This window comes from Opisthocomus hoazin, chromosome 19 (assembly GCF_030867145.1).
Source record: "Opisthocomus hoazin isolate bOpiHoa1 chromosome 19, bOpiHoa1.hap1, whole genome shotgun sequence".
In the NCBI taxonomy this organism is placed as follows: domain Eukaryota; kingdom Metazoa; phylum Chordata; class Aves; order Opisthocomiformes; family Opisthocomidae; genus Opisthocomus; species Opisthocomus hoazin.
Genome location: NC_134432.1, coordinates 9518741 through 9538979, shown reverse-complemented (window position 1 = coordinate 9538979; position 20239 = coordinate 9518741). Strand labels below are relative to the sequence as shown.

The 20239-nt window shown below is 52.8% G+C and overlaps 1 protein-coding gene across 1 annotated transcript in view; it reads left to right on the top strand.

Moving 5' to 3' along the window:
- ASTN2 (astrotactin 2) overlaps positions 1–20239 on the top strand; it is a 360893-nt gene that overhangs the window by 141309 nt on the left and 199345 nt on the right. Inside the window, exons 7-10 of the mRNA XM_075439778.1 lie at positions 4792–4959; positions 17088–17172; positions 17343–17417; positions 17871–18008. Coding sequence (XP_075295893.1) covers positions 4792–4959; positions 17088–17172; positions 17343–17417; positions 17871–18008 — 466 coding nt within the window. The remainder of the gene's footprint in view (positions 1–4791; positions 4960–17087; positions 17173–17342; positions 17418–17870; positions 18009–20239) is intronic.

Sequence of the window (20239 nt, the reverse complement as noted above, 5' to 3'; positions counted from 1 at the left end):
GTGAAGATACAGCGAATGGACCAAAGAAGACAAAAAGAGCAGAGGGAGGAAGAAACAGAAATTCTTCCAAAAAAAACATTTTTTGATCTCTTCCCTTGGAAAAAAAAAAAAAGAGATAGGGAGAGAAAAAAAAAAAGCCAAACCCTTTTGGCTGCCTTTTGGGTGCTTTGTTCTTTCCCCTTGTTAGATATTTCTTCTGAGCTGTTTTATCCTGTTGTGTTCTGGAAAATGATTTTTGAAATGTCAAAACTTCAAGCCTTTTTTGTCAAGGCTTAAGCAGTTCCACCGAACTTTGAAGGAGACCCCAGCATGAGAGACATGAACTTTTGATGCTGCCTTAACTGATCTGCCTTTGATCAGCGTTGGAGAAGGAAGGGGGCGAAACACAAGCGTGCAAAAACCCAAACAAATCAATCCCCCGAAGTGCTGGTGGACCTCGTGGAGCCGGGAGGCAGTTGTGGAGCTGTGTACTGATGTTCTCCATGTCGTTGCGGTGGTGCTCTACCACACAGACTGGCTTGTAAAGCCAACGGTGCTCGAGGGTCGTGTCCTACAATGGGGGTTCCTGGGAGGGGTGGTGAGTGGCGAGCTGCCATTTCGTTGCTGTATTCTCTTGTTTGGTTGATGGATGCTTTACACTGAGACGGAAATGTCTCAATTTAAAGGGGGTTTCACCGAGCTTTTGAGTGGGAAGCTCAAAATTTGTGTCTAGGAGGGGATGTGGTTGGCATCAGAGGACAGGGGGGTGGACAGTCTCTCTGGGTGTCTTCAGAGCATGTCTCTGCTGGGCTTGGCTTCCCAGGGCCCATGGGCAGCGGCTGTAGGTGTGCTTCAAGCTGGGTATGAGGGCGATGGGGTGGGCTCTGAGGGCAGGTTCTCAGGGAGTTGTTTGGAGCCGGGCTGCCCTGGCGGTGTGAGCCCCTCGGGTTTCCTGCCACCCACCTTCCCTCCTCCTCGGCTCCCCTCTACTGAGAGCCTGCACGAGGGTGAAAACAAGCCTGGCTGATGCTCCTGAGAAGCTAAAGATGTTTGAAACGGCTCTTGCTTAGAAATTGTCTGTTCTCCGTAGTTTCTAAAGGGATTCAATACTCAACCTGCCCTTTCCGAGCTTTTCAAGATGATTTTGACAAGTGCACGACGGTGACTTTTGATAACTGTTTTCTGTGTGTGGATTCTTTGAAAGTAAAGAGAGAAATTGTGTGAAAAGGCTTTGAAATCTTCAGAATTTTAGCTTTCAAAATATTTGTAAAACGCCTTTTCCTGTTATTTTTTTCTCAGGCGAACTATAAAAGGATCAAGGTTGGGATGTTTGTTTGTTTGTATTTTCAGTGGGAGTGAAGGTGAGGAGAGTGTCTGTGAACATCTCGAAGTCTTACCCAGCTGAGCTGTGACTCACTCGGCTTCAAAGATGTGAGATGTTTCCTGGCTGGAAGATGTCCCCTTCTTCTTGCTAGGAAGGAAAGTGTTCACAATTAACCAAAATCTTTCATTTCCCCAGGTTTTTGGTTTTTTAACTGAAATGGATAAGCCTCTGTTTTAGACTGAAATTGATTTCAGGGATTTTGGATTCAAATGTTTTCACTTCTGCTTCTTTTTTTTTCCTTAAAATTTTGATGTTGAAGGTGATTTCTTAATCAGATTTACTAAAATCAAAATAAGTAAATCATCTTGAAAATACCAGGACTTTTCTTTTTTATTTAAGTTCTGGTTGCATTATATTTAGGAAAGTCTTTCACTGTGCAGAACATGGCAAAGCTTGATCAAATTACAAATTATTTCAAGCTTCCTAAATTTGAGGGTTTTACATGTATACCAGAATTCTGCTGACAGAGGGATTGTTTAGCTCCCAGCCAGGTGTCACGTTTTGGTGTTGATTTAGGGGGTACTTCCATAAATAGGTAATTTTGGGGTTTTTATGCTTCCGGCAGCAAACAGGCTGGGTTGTCAAGAAATGATGAAAACCTGGCAGCAGGGCGGTGAGTGTGCTTCTTTGTCCTGGCGGGGAGCTCCAGTGGTCCCCCTTCCATCACCCGCCCTGGCCAGGGGTTCCCTACACAGAGCAGCTCCTGGGCTGGGATCCTCATGCAGCTTGAGGCACCTGTCTCTTTATGAATACTAATTACAGGACTTTTTTATGTCTGATTTGCTTCTGTTACTTTCAGGCTGGCTGTATTTTAACTAGAAGTGGGGTTCATTAAGTAGGGATTTAATCAAGAGCTGCTGGTTTCGCTCTTCAGTCTTTGGGTGCAGAGGGAGTTGTCTGTAGCTGAGCCTCAAAATGCGCTTACGTGCCTCCCAAGCCTCGCTCTTTATTAGGGAACTACAAAAAGAAGGAAGAAAGCAAGATTCACAGGTTACTATATAGACACATACATGTAAATAGTAAACACTCCCAATGGGTTCATGATGCATTTCTGTTTGGTAAAATAAACCAGCAATAGTTATCATTGATATTTAAAGCTATCTTTAAATAATCATGGAAAAGATATTAGAAATACAATTATGCATCTGTAAGATACTTCTTTGTGCTCAGCGTGTCCATGCTTTCCATGGGTGCTGTGGAGATTACCCAGCAGTTTGCTGCTGCCCTGTGTCTGACTGAGATGTGTCCTGCAGCCTTGGTGATGCAGGCTCCTGCCTTGCTGCGTCTCCGCAGCAGCTGGAGCCTGGATGTCTAGTTTTCAGTTGCTTGAACAGTCAGGAGCTGGGCAGCCTTGGTTGACTTTCAGTGTACAGATGCATCTGTGAATATCTTTATCCTGTATAGACAGTAGAAGTGTAGAAGATTTGAATTTACGTGGAATTAGGGCCCAGATTTGCATGGTGCTGAGATCTGCCTGAAAACGGAGTCGCTCACTGGGATGCTTGACTTCAGACTTTGCTGTTTTTGTCCTTTGCATGGAGAACGTGGCGTGGGATGAGGTTTAAAAGGGCTCCTTCCTGCTGAAGCATCCTGGCGTGTATCAGGAGTGGTGTGGCCAGCAGGAGTAGGGAGGTGATCGTGCCACTGTACTTGGCACTGGTGAGGCCACACCTTGAGTGCTGTGTTCAGCTTTGGACCCCTCACTACAGGAAGGACATTGTTAGGAGCTGGAGCGTATCCAGAGAAGGGCAATGAGGCTGGCGAGGGGTCTAGAGCACGAGTCTGATGAGGAGTGGCTGAGGTAGCTGGGGTTGTTTAGTCTGGATAAGAGGAGGCTGAGGGGGGACCTTATCATTCTCTACAGCTACCTGAAAGGAGGTTGTAGTGAGGTGGGTGTTGGTCTCTTCTCCCAAGTAACTAGCAATAAGACGAGAGGAAACGGCCTCAAGTTGTGTCAGGGGAGGTTTAGATTGGATATCAGGAAAAATTTCTTGACTGCAAGAGTGGTCAGGCATTGGACCAGGCTGCCCAGGTTGGTGGTGGAGTCCCCATTCCTGGAGGTGTTCAAAAAATGTGTAGATATGGCAGTTCAGGACATGGTTTATCAGGCATGGTGGTGTTGGGTTGAATGGTTGGACTTGATGATCTTAGAGGTCTTTTCCAACCTTAATGATTCTATGATCAGTGATTCCCTTCAGAAGGAAATCAGGAGTTTGTGCTCAAGCAGGTTTGGGTGGGGTAGTTGCTGCTATGGATTTTTGTCCTGATTTTTTAATCTCTTGGCTTTCATTGAGCTAAGATCTTGAACAGGTGCTTAGATAAATAATGTCCCAGTCCTTTACCAAGTGATACAAGCCCTAAAGTTTTATGAAAATATCCCCTGGATCTCCAGACTTGCTATCCTTGGGTAGTTGCTAAGAAGGATTTGAATCTTCAGATGGTGGCTGTAAATTTTGCTCACGTTTGCAAGTCCTAGCACTTAGTAGAAGGATGGCTGTTCATTCCTGGGCTACCTGGCAGTTCCCCTTGCCCACTTCTCTTTGAAGGTTTCTTCTCCCCTGTTTTTAGAGGCTTTTACCCTGGTAACTTTTGCAAAACACTACTTAATGGCAGAGGTTTTTTGGCTCCCCTCTGATCTGTGCAGTGCTATTATGGAGGCAGTCTTATAATCAATGTAATTGAAGATCAGAGTTAATGAGGACCTCTGTGCCTGCAAAATCCCCCAAGCGATGCTGGGCCTCAGATGTTAGATAAGGAAATGATTGGGCTGAACTGAAAATCTATTTGGCTAATTAGATGATGCATATTCCCAGATGCCAGTGGGGAAAAATACATTTCAGAAAATAAAGAAACGTAAGATTTTGTAAGAAAATATTTTTGGCAGGAATTCACTTCTAGCTCTCAGGAGGGAGAGGGTGAGGGAGTGTCTCCGATACGAAAACTCTCATACGAGAAGTTGTGTCTTGGGCCAATTCACTCACCTTCGATAAAGAACTGGAGTGGGAGCAGCCCGTGCCACCGCTGCCCATCCGCGCCCGGAGCCTGGGATCCAGGTGTCTCGTGGATGAGCTGGGGAAGCGATGCTCCAATCTGATGGATCGGAATAATTACATTGGTCCGTATTTCTGCAGAGATCTGGGAATCAAATCTGGTGTCTCGTGATGCTGAGTAGGGCAGGGGTGGGGAAGTGTCTGGGCAGAGGAGTGTCCCTGCTGGTGGAGCATTTGTTGGGGCACGTCTGTATGGAGAGGAGTGGTCAAATGAAGTTCTTTGGGTCCAAGTGTTGGTGAACTCGGTATTATTTTGCTGATCTTGACATCACAGCAGCTCCTGGAGAGTAGAGCGTTCTGATGTTGGGCCAAAACCCACATTTTAAAATTTTTTTTAATATTTACACTTACTTAATGCACTGTTTTCCTACCCTACAGGCAGCAGCTTTGTTGTGAGCGAGGGGAGCTACTTGGACATCTCCGACTGGCTTAATCCAGCCAAGCTGTCCCTGTACTATCAGATCAATGCCACGTCCCCCTGGGTGAGAGACCTCTGTGGGCAGAGGACCACTGATGCCTGTGAACAACTGTGTGACCAAGAAACAGGTAAGGGTGCCCGAGGAAGAGTGAAGACCTTGGAAGGCTTGGCAGTGTGAGGGCGAGGGTTTGTCTCTCAGCTCACCTCAGCCTGGTGTTAGGCACAGAGGGCTGAGAGGTACCAGTCGGGTCACACAGTGCTGACGCCCATCAGCGAAGTAGAAAGAAGGTGGGCACACGGATGGGGATTTGAATTGGTGGACCTATCAGTTCTTTGGTGTGGCAACTGCAGGCACGTGGAGTTTATCTGCTTCTAAGTTGTGCTGTTTTGTTGTGCGGTCTGGAAAACCTACTTGTGAGCTTGCCCCATCTCCATCCCTTCTGCTTTTTTGACCATTCCACCGCAGAGGACCATGCTTCCCAGTAGTGCTCCTGCCTGATGGTCGCCTAGGTCACATCTCCTCCAACCCTTCCTCGTGGAGTTGCGGGGTCTGCCGTCTTTCCTCGCCTGTCAATGACCTTTTTGCTGAGCGTGTTCTGCTTGCCCACAAAGGCTGGCCTTGTGAAGCAGCAGCAAGCCCTGCTGCAACTCTGAGCCAGGCAAAGGAGAAGTGTCACCTTTGCTTCTGGCCTATGTGCTCCTGGGTGACATGTGGAGACCCTGGAGTCTGCAGTGAGCTGGGAACACAGAAAACGCCACACGTGCAACTACTGAATGAAGGCAGGGGGTCTGCGTGGGTGGGAAAGAAGCGTGTGACCCCAGCCATTGGCTGGTCCTTAGGAGATGGCATCTCCTCAGCTGCGCAGGTGATGGGACCTTGCACGGGAAGGTGGCTTGGGGACCGTGCTGGTTTTTCGTAATACGGGGTGTGCTGTGCCCTCTGCAGCGGTGGGCATTGCTCCTGCTGCCCAGCGCCTCAGGTGCGATGCCTGCTCGGTGGCATGGAGACAGCGGCCCTGTTGCTCCTGGGATGCTCTGTATCTAAGGAGCATGCGAACGCCCCGTGTCCTCGCAGAGAAGTACCGCTCCCAGGTTAGCCCCAGCTCTCCGCGTGAGCCACTTGCCTCTTCGCTGAGGGAGGGAGAATGGGAAAATGAGAGTTCCTCTGCTACCTGTGTTTGTGTGTGAGACTCGTGGCTGCGTGTAGGGACATTGGTTGCTGGTTTTGCCAGGGGTTTGAAGAGGGGTGGCTTGTTCTAAGGCTGCTACTGCCACGAACTGTGCCATTAATACATGGCATCTGGAGAGGAAGAAACCCTCCTGGGTGGTGAACGTACTGTGGGCTGCTGAGGGTGACCCTGTTCTCATCCCTCCCTGCTCAGCTGAGATGCAAATACTGAATACTGATCCATTTTCCTGGTCAATACGACGTTCTTTTTAGTACTCCTGTTCCTCAAGGCTTGTCTACGCCGGGGCACTGGCTGCAGCAGAAGGGTTACGCTGGATGAATTCCCCACGCAGACGAGCCCTGGGCATCACCTACAGTCCCGAGGAGGGCTGAGAGGTGGCAGCAGCCACCCGGGCAGATGGAGATGGGGCGGGAGGAGGCTCTTCTCATCCAGATGTCACAGAGCAGAAGGATCATTTCAGGCATCAACACAGCCACCTCTGCGGGAGAGGGAAGATGCATTCAGCTCTTCCCTTGTTCAGAGGAGGAGAGAAAAAAACTCTGCCTCCAGCAGAAACCATGGGGAGACCGTATGGAGCCAGCCCGTGACTGCCCTGCTGGAAGAGCCCCGTGGCTCCGCTCGCCAGCCCCGCGCTGTCCTTGGCACCGAGCAGGGCTGGATTAATCCCTGCATGGCCTTTGCTGCGAGGAGCGGCCGTTTTCCCGTGCCGGCCCAGCTGCTGCTCCCGCTGCGTCCCCAGCTCGCCGGAGCAGCTTGTCGCTCTCGCTGGGTGCCCCACGCTTGAGCGGGATGTGTCAGATCGCGTTTGCAGGGAAGGGAGCGATGCTCGTTAGCCCAGGAGGTGCTCTGCTCCGGCACCGCGCTGGGTCCGAACCTCGCCAGCTGCTCTGCAGCTCCCGTCCCTGGTTCCCATCCTCTGCTGTACCCATCATGGGAGGTGAGGGCAGAGCAGCCTTGATCGGAACTTTCGGCTTCCTCACCCAAAATCTGTCAGTCGGCTTCTTCCCCCCTCTCCAGCCGGGGAGTCTGCACGTGGATAAAGCTAAAGCTTGCTCCTGTCTCTGCCAGCTGGATCCATAGGGGCAGAGCAGGACTCCCTGGTGGGGCTGCTGATTTTCACAGCCTAAATGTAGGATCCCCAGAAGAGGTCCAAACTTCACAGAAGCTGAGCAGCCACCCATTGAAAATTAGACCTTTCGAAGTACGTATTTGACACCTGACCCCAGGACATAGCCCCAAGCACCACTTGTGTTCATCACCGTTGGCCAGCCCTTAACTGGTGAGAAGTTTTTGTGCCAGGCTGGGAGCAGACCATAACTCCATGATGTGCTGCATGTATTTTTAGGTTTATTAATGTCATTCTATTTTTAAGGGTGATTTATTTTTATCACTGTGAGATAGGCAGGCTTGTAGTTTTACTATGGGACATAAATTCTGCCTAGATATCAACCTTTTCAGGTCAGGGATTTTATCGTCTCTGTGAGCACCCCAAGGGTGCTGGGGGTTTTCCCAGCCTCTCTGGGCTGGAGGAAGCATCTGTAAGGAGGGTGGACTGAGGTTTGTCCTGTCTGGAGGATGAAAGCCTTGAAGGTCTTCCCTGTGAAGAGCAGCAGAGCCAGTTTCGAGGTCTTCCAGCACATGTATAGCTAACCCAACTTCAGCCTTCCCCTCGGAGCCACTCTCCATGGCAGTGTGGATACAGCCTTGGCCCAAAGCTCCCTTGCCCCATGGCGTAGGCAGGACTCGCCCTCGACGGCAGAGCCACGGGCTCCTGACACGTGTTTGGACAACGGCCCGCAGCCGAGTCTGCTCTGTCTGATGAGACTCGAGCTCTTACACCTTCCCAGCGCTGAAGACCTCTTTTGGGTTGGAGTTTTATACAGGATCTGTCTGTACAACGCGCTGACTCGTGACTCCAGCCACCGAGTTCTACTGCAGCAGGAGCAATAATCGGCACTGAAAACGGAGGCTCTGAAACACTACAAAACGCCAAAATACTTTTTGCTTGCCTGACCTTAATTTGCCTTCCCTTGTGTCTTTGCCGTGTGACTCTTTAATTAAATGATTGCTGCCCCCCTGACAAATTTCAAACTCGCATTGCAAAGCACCAACTCATCAGAGCTTTCAGAGGGGGCACCAACATCTGCGTGTGAGCCAAACATCGTCCTGCTCTTTCCCCCCTGCCTTGGAAAGGCCAGGCCGGTTGGTCTGATGGGGCTGCAAACACAGAAATAAACGGATGCTGCTGCGGGTCTTCCCCCTGCAGACACGACACGGTGGCCGTGCCCCAGCTGCCGCGTCGGTGGGACAGCTACCACTCCGTGGTCAGGATGCGGTCCTCGGCTGAGGAGCCCTGGCCAAACGCTCCGTCCTTTTGGCAAGTTCTGACTGTGCTGCTTGAAGCAAGAACGAGGAAGGTTTTTCATCTTCTGGGGTTTGCAGTCAACTCTCCTCGCTCTCCGGAATTTGGACAGACGTGGAGTACATTGCCAGCGCTGCCGCTCCTGCCTCGTGCTGGGACACCTCCGCGTAAAGCCCCAGAGTGCTGCTTTTTCACTGGCCTCCCTTGCCGGCACCGGTAACGTTTAGCAGAGCCTCTGTTTTCGGCAGCGTATGCAAATCCTGATTTGTGAGCACAATTACCTGCTTTGTATGCACAAAACTGATTCACTTGCACATTCTGCGGGCATCGCTGAAGAGACCTGCTGGAGAATCGGTCCCTGAGGGCCAGACGCTGGAAAAAACAGCCGCTGATTCTGTGCTGTCAGGCCTGCCGGAGCAGTGGCATAAATGAGATGGATAGCTGCCTTGATTAGCAGGTGCAAATGCGTTGAATTTCTTTTTTTTCCATCTATAAATCAGGCACTTCTCCATCAAAATTCTCTCCTTTGCATCCACGATTGACAGAACCCTCCAGAGCAATAGGCACGGGCTTGTAAGGACCAAATGAGATGTGGTAGCGGATGGTCTTCTCTGGAAATTGGCAAGAAGGGGAAAAAAAAAGGTTTCCATCAACTTCCAAATGGACCAGTTTGTCACCAGAGCCGCAGATGGTGTTCCTGTCCGGGTAGGACAGGGGTCTTGTGGGCAGGAGACAGATGAAAGTCATTTTTAAACAAAGCCGTTTTTTAAAGGCAGCCTGTTCAGGGGATTTGGAGGTTGCGGAGCTGAGCATGTAAATCAGGAGATGGCCAACCCTGGCGAGGGTATATTTGTGTTTATGAAAACAGCCATTTTCTCCAATAGTTCAATTTAATATCACGCAGCTTTTGTGCACATCAAGTAATATTTGTTTGTTCTTGTGCACTTCTGCTATTTTCGCTGTTGGAGTATCGTAGTGTCTTTATTGACTTAGACTTTTATAAGATGAGGTTCTGTCTCTCTAAGGTATGGAGTTTAATAACTTGGTCAGAACCCATGTAATATACGATTTCTTTTCATGTGGCGGCACAGCTTGCCTCGTGCACCAAGCAGGGCAGGAGGCAGTTAACTCCCAAGCTAATTTAGCTTGGGGCTGAAGTGTTATACATAAACAGCAATCAAAATGCATGCCTGCGAGGGGGCTGAGTTAAGGTTATCTGCGCTGTCTTTACACTCTCATTTTCTGCCATTAGAGTGTTTAATCCTGCAGCTGCTAATGTTCTTGTAATGGCATTTCTGTGCTTGTCGGAAGACCAGGGAGAGGGGGGAAGAGGAATGAGTTTCACTGTACGGAGCTGCTCCTGGGACCATCTCCCTGGCTTGGCTCGTCCCACCAGCGCTGCAGGAGGTGGTCGTCACCGCGCCGGGGTCAGCTCTGAGGCAGTGCTCACCCCAGCGGATGACAGCCATGGCACTGCGGACCACCCCTGGTCCACCCTCAGGACCTCTTGCTGCTTCTTTGTGCCAGCTACATGTGTGTGCCCAGGGACAGCTTCCTCGATGTAGGAGCTGAGCAGATGATAACGAGGATAGAATCCGTGCAGAGCGTAAACCCAGACGCAATCCTTGGAAGTTAAGCGTGCGCTTAAGTGCTGTGATGGATCTGGGTGAAGAGGGGGGAGAGGAAGGATAACTGTCAAATTAACTGCAGATTTTCCCTCCGTACTCTGCGCGTGGCTGGCTGGGCAGGAGCCACCTTCCCTGTCTTGTTCCTCGACAGCTGAACTGCTTTTACTGAAACTGCGTTTCTTGTTAGGACAGAGCAGAGACTCAGGTTTGGAACGTGTCATCCCTGAAGGCCAGGGACAGCAGATAGCAAGGGCAGGAAGAGAAGCTTCCCAGAGAGCTTCACCGGGAGCCGGTGCTGCCGCTGTGGTTGCCGGAGGAGCCATGGCCTCAGCCGCGGCCAACCCGACTCGAGGAGCAGCTCTCTGAACACGCTCCACTTCTTCATTGAAGTTGGGAATTTAATGAATTATTAAGACCCTTGTTCATCCTTGCCCATGTTTAATTGTCTCCAAGTCTCATTCCCAGAAGAGGCCCTCGCTCTGCCATCCCACAGGGGCTCAGCAAACTTCAAGGAGAGGTTTTGCTGCAAGGTTTTTTAACTTTTCTCTCACCCGTACCTCCATTGATGGGAAACCCTGGTGCCAGCCCTTGTGCAGGTGTGTGTCTTGCCCTGTCCCTGGCGAGCTCACGCTTGTCATCGTGCTGCTGGGAGCTGCCCGTCCCAGGGGGGCTGCAGCGGGGCAGCCGAGCAGCCGTGAGATGCCGCTCTGAGCTGGCGCAGGGAGTGCTGCTGGCAGATCACTTGGTGCCTTCCTGGTTTTGTTTAGGCCAGACTTCAGACAGAGAAACTCCCGTCTGTGGGAGGACTTGGTGGCTGAGATCTCTCGTGCCCAGGGTTTCCCTTCCCTGACGATCATCCCTCGGGAGGAGGGCTGGCAGCAAGGAGCGGTGTTGCTGTGCCCGATCTGCCTGCACGGGGCTTGCTGTAAGCAGGGAGGGAGATGCGCCAAGGCACCGAGCGTCACCCATGGTTCAGAGACAGCGTCGAGGACCACTGGACCTTGTCATGCCCCAAAGGGAACCCTGCAGCCTCCTTATCCTCACAGGGTCCTGGGTGGTCTGCAATGGTGAGGAAGACCACCACGTGAGAGATGCCCACGGGGCCAGAGCATGCGCTTGAGGTGGCTGAGGGACACGGGGTTTGATTTGCCCTTGTCAAACTTGGCGGGTGCTGGATGAAGAAGTTGTTTCTCGGTCAGGAGCTCGGAAACCTTCCACAAAGGATAAATCAATGAAGGGCTTGCTCCAGACATGGTTGAGACTCTGAGACAGCTTCATTATGGGAGGTTGGTGACCGTGGCCACTGGAGGGATGAGGTGACTTGTGTCGATCTGTCGGTGGCTTGTGCCACACGGCTGGTGCTCAGGGCTGCTGCCGGTGGTCCTGGGCATTGCCACCACCTTGGAAGGGACATGTTAGTGGACAGCAAAGCTGGGGACAGCACGAGGTGTCCTGCACAGTGGCAGGAGGCAGCCCATGGGAACACCCAGCTCCCCTCCACTACGGCAAAGGCTGCAGGGCAGTGGCTGCTGCTGTGGGCAGTGGTGACAAGGGGACATGGTCCTCGCCAGGCACTGAGCTGGTGGCTGGGACAGCAGTGCCCAGGCAGGAGATGCTGTTTGCAGCCAACTTTGCTCCTGGCGAGGGGATTCAGGCCATGCAGCTCGGGCTGCTGATGGGGGCAAAGGCTTTTCGTCTGGGCGGAAGGGAGGGAGGGGAGAGTCTCCAGTCCTCCCGTCTCGGAGCTGGCTGGTAACCCTGGATATGGCTCTGTGCTCGTCCAGAAGAGAGGGGCTTTGTGCTGCGTCCCCGCAGCGAACACTGGAGCAGTCAGGGCTGGCAGGGCGGGCAGCCGCCCTGCTCAGCAGCTGCCTCTGTTCACTGAAAAACGCTCGACCTCGTCTTGCCGCCCGGCACCCACCTCCCTCTGCAGACCCTTTCTCCTCCCGTGCCGCGGTGGGTGGAGGGAGGAGAAGCGAGAGGTGGTGCTACAAGGATGGTGAGGGGACTGGAGCATCTCCCCTACGAGGAGAGGTTGAGGGAACTGGGCTTGTTCAGCCTGAAGAAGAGAAGGCTGCGAGGGGACCTTATAAATGCCTACAAATATCTGAAGGGTGGGTGTCAGGAGGATGGGGCCAAGCTCTTTTCAGTGGTGCCCAGTGACAGGACAAGGGGCAATGGGCACAAACTGAAGCAGAGGAAGTTCCGTCTGAACATGAGGAGGAACTTCCTCCCTCTGAGGGTGACGGAGCCCTGGCCCAGGCTGCCCAGGGAGGCTGTGGAGTCTCCTTCTCTGGAGATATTCCAGCCCCGCCTGGACGCGGTGCTGTGCAGCCTGCTCTGGGTGACCCTGCTTGGGCAGGGGGTTGGACTAGATGACCCACAGAGGTCCCTTCCAACCCCTACTATTCTGTGATTCTGTGTTGGAGGGACAGCGGTGCTGGAGCTCGCCGGGACGTCGGCCAGGACAGGGGCTCTGCGGGGAGGCCGACCCAGCTGGGCTGTGGAGCTGAGCGTGGCTGGGAAGTGGTGCCGCAGCCTCCCGGCTCGGTGCACTGGCACCGAGGGTGCTGTGCCAGGGCTGGCGTGTCCCCTGGTGTGAGTTCCAGAGAGGAGGGCCCCGCTTTGGGTGCTGACCTGGAGAGCCGGGGCCACGCTGTGCATCCTTTGGAGTGGGAAAGGCAGCCCCAAAGCAGGCGTGAGCATGTACATGCGATGCTCACATGGGCTGAAAGGTGCGTGTCTGTGTCCCTGCAGCCTCGGGAACAGGCTGCCGCCCCAGCTGGCGCCCGGACGGGTCCCCAGGGTGATGCCCTTGCGGCGGGGGCACGGCAGGGCATCGTTGGGTGAACATTGGGGGTGGAGGTGCTGCTGTGGAGGAGGGAATCACGGAGGCCGACAGTGCCAGGAGAAGGCTGACCACCTGTGCCAAAGCCCCTCTGACCTCTGAAGTAAAAACGCCAATGGCAGCAAAGAGCAGCTTTGCTGGGAGCACAGAGACCCTGGGAGCCCCCGCTTTGTGCCGTGCACTGGGCGGTGGATGAGGGGGATCTTGCAGCGTTATTGCTGTGGCTGGTTGCTCACCCTAACGAAGCTAACGGGATTGCCCCGGCGCGCCGGTTCATCCCGCAGCCCCGCTCTGCTGCTGCCCAGGCAGAGCACAGGGATGGTCAGGGAGGGTGCGGTGCAGCACGGGTCCCCATTTCCCCTTTCAGGAGGACCAGCAGCACAGTGTGATGGGCGAGATGGAAGAACAGTTCTGCGGCTTCCATCTTAGATATAGAAAAAACAGAGCTGAAGCCTCCAGCTGTGCTGGTCGGGGGACAGCAGGAGCCGGAGAGCTGTTTTCCTCCACGTGGTTGGCTGTGCACCATGCCTGAGCCACTGGAGGTGGTGAGCTCGGATGTGGGTCGCCGTAGATTCGTTTCCTTCAGGCATGAGCGAGCCTCAGCATGGGCCAACCCTGAGCCAAAGCCATGGATGCTAACAGTGGCTGCAGACTGTTCCAGCCCTGCCCTTCTGCAGCTCCAGCACTAAAGCTGATGTGAAGCACGGGTGACACGAGAAGCCCTTTGCTTGGAAACGGGCCGATGTGGCCTTAGCTTGCCCTGTTCCTGCAGGTCAGGCTCCAGATCCATCTCGCCTTCCCGGCTGAGGGCAGGAGCGATGCCTGCCATGCTGCAGGGCTGAAGCAGGCTGGGGCTGCACGGCTGCTTCTGCGGTGCCGCGGGCTGGGCTCCCCGCTCCTGCCATGCAGCCCCCGTTGCCTTGCTGCGCGTGGCTCTGCGTGGCACCTCGGGCTGAGCTGCCAGCAGTCTCTTCCACCAGCCTCCGTGGGGATGAAGGCTCAGGAGGAGGGAGGCTGCAGGCGAGACGTGCCTGCAGTGTCTGGGGATGCGACCTGCTGCTTCAGACTCCGTGTCACCTGTAATGAGTCGTGACAGCGCGGTCTGTGATGGGATTTTGTGTAAGTGGGGAGAGGGGAGCAGGGGAGGGTGGAGAGCAGAGCTGTGGGTGCTGCTGCGTTCCCATGGCCTCAGCTCTGCCCTCGCCCTTCCACAGGCGAATAATGTACATGTTTTCTGAGCCTTTTACTGGAGCTATGGTATGGCGTTTTCTGGTTGATGCATCTGCAGAGCTGTTTCCTCCCTTCCCAGTATTTTGTTTAATAACAGACTCAAAATACAACATGGGACCTCCAGAGCTGAGCACCGGGACCTGCTCTCGCTTAAACGGCGCGAGCAGCGATCCTTCTTTTTGCTGTAACAGCTCAAAATTTGCCGTGCATTATCCGACGGATTTGTGCGTTATCAATCCAGAGGACGAGGAAGGGCCTGCGCTGTTGCCGCCGGCGAGGTGCGTGTCGGTGGCTGTGGAAGCGGGGTGCTTGTCACAGCGGTTTGTAGATCTTGATTCATTTGTCCTGCCGCAGCAGCCGAACGCTGCGCTGAGGCGTGTGCGGGACCTGTGGAAATTGCATCCGGCTTCAGGTGCGGCTCTTTGTCAAACTTGGTTGTTCTGGTCGACGCTGGCTCGAAGCTCAGGTTGAATCCTGACGTCGCTGAGCGATGCTGTGCGGATAACTGCACTCGTCTCAGAAGCACATGGGATTTAGGAGCTCTGAACAAGGTGCTGTTTTGGCTTTTGGTGGTTTTGGGTTTTTTAACGGCAGGTTGATATCTGCTCTTTAGAAAATAGTTACCCTAAAGAGGAGTTAGAGGTATGGGAACCCCCATTCCTGCCACTCTGGAGACTTTACCGGGTGTTTCTCTGTCCATGAGGATTAGCCTGGCTGGCTCAGCATCAGCCTGGGGAGGATGGGGACAGACAGAGAGCAAGGGAGTAGCTCAGGGGGCCAAAGAAGGAGGGTGGATACTGATGGGGAGAGAGCAAAAGCTCGTGAAAACCTGTAGGAGCACAGCAGGTTCCGCTGAGGTGTTTTGGAAACCCCGCTAATTGCCGGTTCGTGGTTCTAGATACAGAAATAGATCCTAAACCATCTGGCCCATGGCGATAGGAGTCCTTGCTCCTCCAGCGACTGCGATGCTCATCTGATGCCATGCTGGGACAATTCCTGTCCAGTTTCTAAAACTCTGCCAAAGGGGTGCAGATCTCCCTGGAAAACCTGTGGAAAGCTGGTCCCGAGTGGTCCTGGTGAGGGGCAGATACCCGCAGTCTCCGTGCCCTGGGTGGCTTCCCCGGTGTCCCACCTCTCTGCCACCCTGGGTGTCCTCCCCAGCGGGTGCCACCATTTGCCCTCTCACTTACTGAAATAAACCTCCCAATAAACCTCCCGGTAAAGCCTCGAGCGCTGGCTGTAGCTGTGAAACTCCAGGATTGGAGTCGATAAAATCAATATTTCTGCAGGTTGATAGAGTTTCTCCTCCCGACGCCAAACTGACGGAGCAGCAAACACACCGGCAGACAAAATAACCCCTCCTGCGCGGCGGGAGAGGGGTTCGCCGCCCCGGCACCGCCAGCCATCGATAAGGAGGGAGGCGTTCAGGCTGCTTGATTCCAGCTTCTGTAGGTGTTGTTCTCCTGCTTGCTCTAATTTCTGTGGCAGGAGCTGAGTGCGAGTCAGTGCCCCAAGACTCCCAGCTCTGCTTCGCAAGCACTTTGAGATGTCTCTCATTTGCAGAGCATATATTTGTTATGTAATAAGCGCCAGGAATTAATGATCCGCGGCACGGCTGGGGAAACTTGCGTACTAAGCACCCAAAGAAAAAATAACTTTTCTTTTTTTAAAATCACTGATGGAGCCATTAGCACCCGTATTTCCTTGCGACGAGACCTCCCCAGCCCCCGGGCACGGCTGAGCCGGAGCAGGGGCTCGCGTCGCCGTCTCCTTCCCAGCGCTTTCCCTTTGGAGAAGCAATGTTCCTGCCGCTCCCATTATGAATCATGAGGTTAGCAGCTTTTGACAGATCATAAATCAGTGCTTCGAAGTCGCTAGGACAAATCCCAGGATATTTAATCTTTAATATTAGACGTGTTTAAGACAGTGAATATTTCATGAAGGTGCTGTTGCATTTTAGCACATCATTAGCTGTCTCTTTCTTCCCCCCCCCTTCTTTTTTTTCCACCTCCCCCTTTCCAGGCGTCTTTTCCTCAAAAATCTCAGCAGCTGAACCCCAGTCTCACTCCCTCCCGACAATAAAGCTCTTTACTGTAATCGCTGCGAGGCATTTTAAGAACTTGCTTAGGATCCTGATGAGCACACAGGTACCTGCCAGTCTGCATTAGCGCCATGATGGGGGTACCCCCCCGAGGAATCCTTCCTGGGTTCCCCAGAGCCCTTCCCCACCTTTGCTGGTGTTTACAGCTCAGCCTGCCATGCCGTCAGGCATGATGGGGAGAGCAGGGGGGAAAAAAACCATTGGCAGGAGCTTGTAACACAAACTCCATGTGCAAATCCAATTAATCTTTCGATTTTGCTGTTTCTTGCTTCGGGTTATGTATTTCTCCCAAACAAGGAATCAATTTGGGCCAAGCGCCGTCAGGTTTCTGGTGTGGGAAACGTCTTCTCCTGCTGTCAGGAGGGTGTAACAGGGTGAGCCAGCAGCCACGGAAAGAAGAGGAGCGGGGCCGGGAGCCCTGCAGCCGCGGGACGGGGGCACGGCATCAGCGCTGCCTGCAGAAGGTGGAGCTCGGGGGCTCCTGCATCCTCCTGTGGGGGTTTGGGCTGCAGAAGACTCTGCCACCCCATCGTCATGTGAGGTGGCAGGGGCAGAGGTGGGATGGGGATGTGACCAGGATGGTAGGGCTGCGCAGGAACATGGGTTAAGGACAGACCTTTAGCATCATGAAATCTCACCCCCAGTTACCGTGGGAGCTACATCACGTAACCCCCTTCAGAAGAGCTACAGGTTTCTTGCAGCTTTTCACATCTCCTCATCTCTTCCTCCGCGTCTCCTGGAGGTTTCAGAAGAGTCCAAAGTGCTCCAGGTCGACAGCAGGGACCAGGAATGACCATGAACCAGCCGAGATGGGCAGCCAGGGAGGAGGGCCTGACACCACGGTCCCTGATGTTCTTCAGGAACAGAGAGGTCTCATCTTTCCCTCTTCTCTTTCAGGAGAGTGCAGCTGCCACGAAGGCTACGCCCCGGACCCTGTCCATCGCCACTTGTGTGTGCGCAGCGACTGGGGACACAGCGAAGGGTGAGTGGTGGTATGGTGGTGTGTTCACTCTGTCCTGGCTCCCATGTTGGTGAGGAGCCCGGTTCTCCTCCCCACCAGCTATCACTGGCTGCAGAGACCCGGGACCAGGCTGTGCCGCTTGCCCTGCTGCGTGACGTGCCACAGCCGCTCTTTCCCTCTCTGCCTCCCAGGCCGTGGCCCTATACGACGCTCGAGCGGGGATACGACTTGGTCACAGGAGAGCAGGCGCCGGAGAAGATACTCAGGTGAGTCACAGGAGTGTTCAGCTTGGACATCGGGGAGGGGAGCACTGGTGAGGACGTCTCAGCAGATGCTACCTCTCGGTCACTCCTGGCTCCATCTTGTGCTGGCTGGAGAACACGAGTGTCGGCCTGTGACAGACCTGAAATATTTGTCCACATTCTGTGGATGGGGAAGGGTTTCCCTCTTGTCCCCTTGGCCAGACATGATTCAGCAATACTGAGGATGGTGCACACAGAAAGTCCCCCGTAACTAAAAAGGAGAGTGTGACCATCCCTGTGTTCTCCCTGTTGTACCTCTAGCTGTTCCTTCTCTCATTTGGCTTTCAAGACAGGACTAAACAACTAAGATGTCCCACAGTGCCACCACTGCTCTGACTTCCAGGCAGTCAGGGGCAATAGAGGGCCACCGTTCGCTGTGGACACTGTTCCTGTGTGATACGTTTGTCCTTCTTCCAGGTCCACCTATAGTCTGGGTCAAGGCCTGTGGCTGCCTGTCAGTAAGAGCTTCGTGGTCCCCCCTGTGGAGCTTTCCATCAATCCTCTCGCCAGCTGCAAGACAGATGTTCTGGTGACGGAAGATCCAGCAGATGTCAGGTAGGAAGCAGATTTCTCGTCTTCCTCAGGCTTGAGTGACTACACTGCTCTCTAAATTGTTATTGAAGATATAGTAATTTCTATGATCATAAGTTTGATTAATTTTCTTCCAATAAGAAATATGATGTGATAGCTCTCCAGGCTCTTTTGGTCTTGATGAGTCTAGGCCAGGCCTGTGCATATAGCTCTGAAGTCTGCCACTCGAGTTAGGTAAATTGGTATGAACCTGTGGCAAGGCAATTTTGAAGTGGCTTAAATCTAATGTTAGATTGAATAGTTTGAACTGATGCGTTTACCAGAATGGATGTGCTATCATCTTTCAGAAACTCATGCGTGTATCACATTGACGAAGCACTTGAAAGTCTGCTGTGGTGCTCACGAAGGGCCAAGATCAGACACTGGTGAAAGACCATGTTGCTTGTCCAATTATTAGACAGTTAAAGGGTTTTTTTCCTTCCTTGAGTTCAGTGAATGCTTGGATATTCCTCTGGCTCTCCCATTTTGGCTAGCTTGTATGTTAACCAGATGTCATTGGATATGTGACAGTCTAGTTCAGAAGTGGGAGCTGAGAGAGCATTGCAGGAGGAGAATTGTCCTGGTGGAAGGAGAGGCTGTTTGCTGGGAGAGCGGGCTGAGGGTGGGCAAAGGGGGGGGTCTCCTGGAAAAGGAGCCAGGCAGGATGGTTGTCCTCTGTGCCCCAGCTGGAAAGGGAGCAGCAGCCTCTGCCTGGGAGGAGAATGATGCTGGTGGTTGTCCTCCTCTGCCTGCTTTACAAGTGTTGAGCTGTAAACTACAGAAGTTTAACTGTTTAATTCCTAAGGTATTTAGCGTGTGTTCCCCTCTCCTCCATTAAATTAAGACTGAGCATGTGATTGTTGAGTGCCAGGGAGACTCCCTGATCCCTCCCTCCATCACTCCCTTCTCGCTGCCTTCTCCTGTTGACTCAAGACATGATTTCCTCACCTGCAAATTCTTTTCTGTGTTGCAAATCATCTTCTGGGCATGAGCAGGATTCTCGTGTCTCCCAGGCCCTTCTGTCTTGTCTTTTCCCAGAGTGATGGGATGGTGGATTTCCGTTCTTCTGTCCCATCATCATGAGTCTTGGCAGGGCTATGCTTGGAGCAAGTGCCTACAAAACCCGTGGCAAAGCCAGGACTAGCATCCAAGCGGTCCTCGCTTCCAAGTGTGTTTTTGTTGCTAATTAGTGCCTGTTCCCTCTCCTCCAAAAAGAGACTGATGGTACATATCTATCACAATTTGGCTCTCTTAGAAGTGTTGTTTTTCTTGTCTGCACAAGACTATTGCTTTTCATTTGAGAAGGTGAAGGGTTGCCTTGTTGTGTGTTAACATTTTTCAAGCCAAAATGCCGGGAGAACGTTATTTCTTCTTTGCCTGCTCGCAGCTTCGTTAAAAGTACCTTAGTGAAAGTAGAGGCTAGGAAGCTTGCTCTCTGCTCCGGTGCAGTAACTGTCTCTGGGCACTGATCCTCATGGAGCAGTCTCGGTCGGGATGGGTGAATGCCAGGCAGGAGGAGGGGAGTTCCCAGCACGGAGGCTGTTGCCTGCTCCCCTCTTAAAATGGAACCTGAACTGAGAAGTCCGGGTATAAATATTGGAGAGACCCAAGTAGAATAAGGGAGGCGAGTTCACGGCGCTTGTATCTTACTTACGGGAGGTGCTAAATTATTAAAACTTTAATAAATGTAATAATAAATATTTGATGTTGAATTATGGAAAGTTTCACAGATACAGTGCAAGCCGAAAAGTGATCTTATTATTTCTGCGTGAGAACCTAAACACTTCTCAAAGGGGGATCAGGCTGCGAGCTCGGATCCCAGGCCCCCTGGGGTGGGTGGAAACCGAGGTGGTACAGCCTGAGCGGAGCATGGTGGTGTGGAGGAGCTAACGCTGGGGCTGCTCAGGTCCACTGCAGTCGGTGAGCTGGGACGTTGCCGTGTTGGTGCTCGCAGGCACCGCGTTGGCCTGTCTCCCAGAGCCTCCTCTGAGGTTCTTGGGTGCTTTCATGCAAGAAGAAAGGTCCTTTAAGAGCAGTTTATCTTGCAACCTCTTTGCTTTATGCCTCTGGACTGACAAGTGTTGGTAGCTTCTCAAGGGAGCAGTAACGCGGCAGTGTTGGTGGTGCGGATGTCCGGATGATGACCCATAATGTCAGACCTACTGTGGGAGGTCAACACATGTTGTCCATGGCATAGGTGTTCCAACACAGCCAGT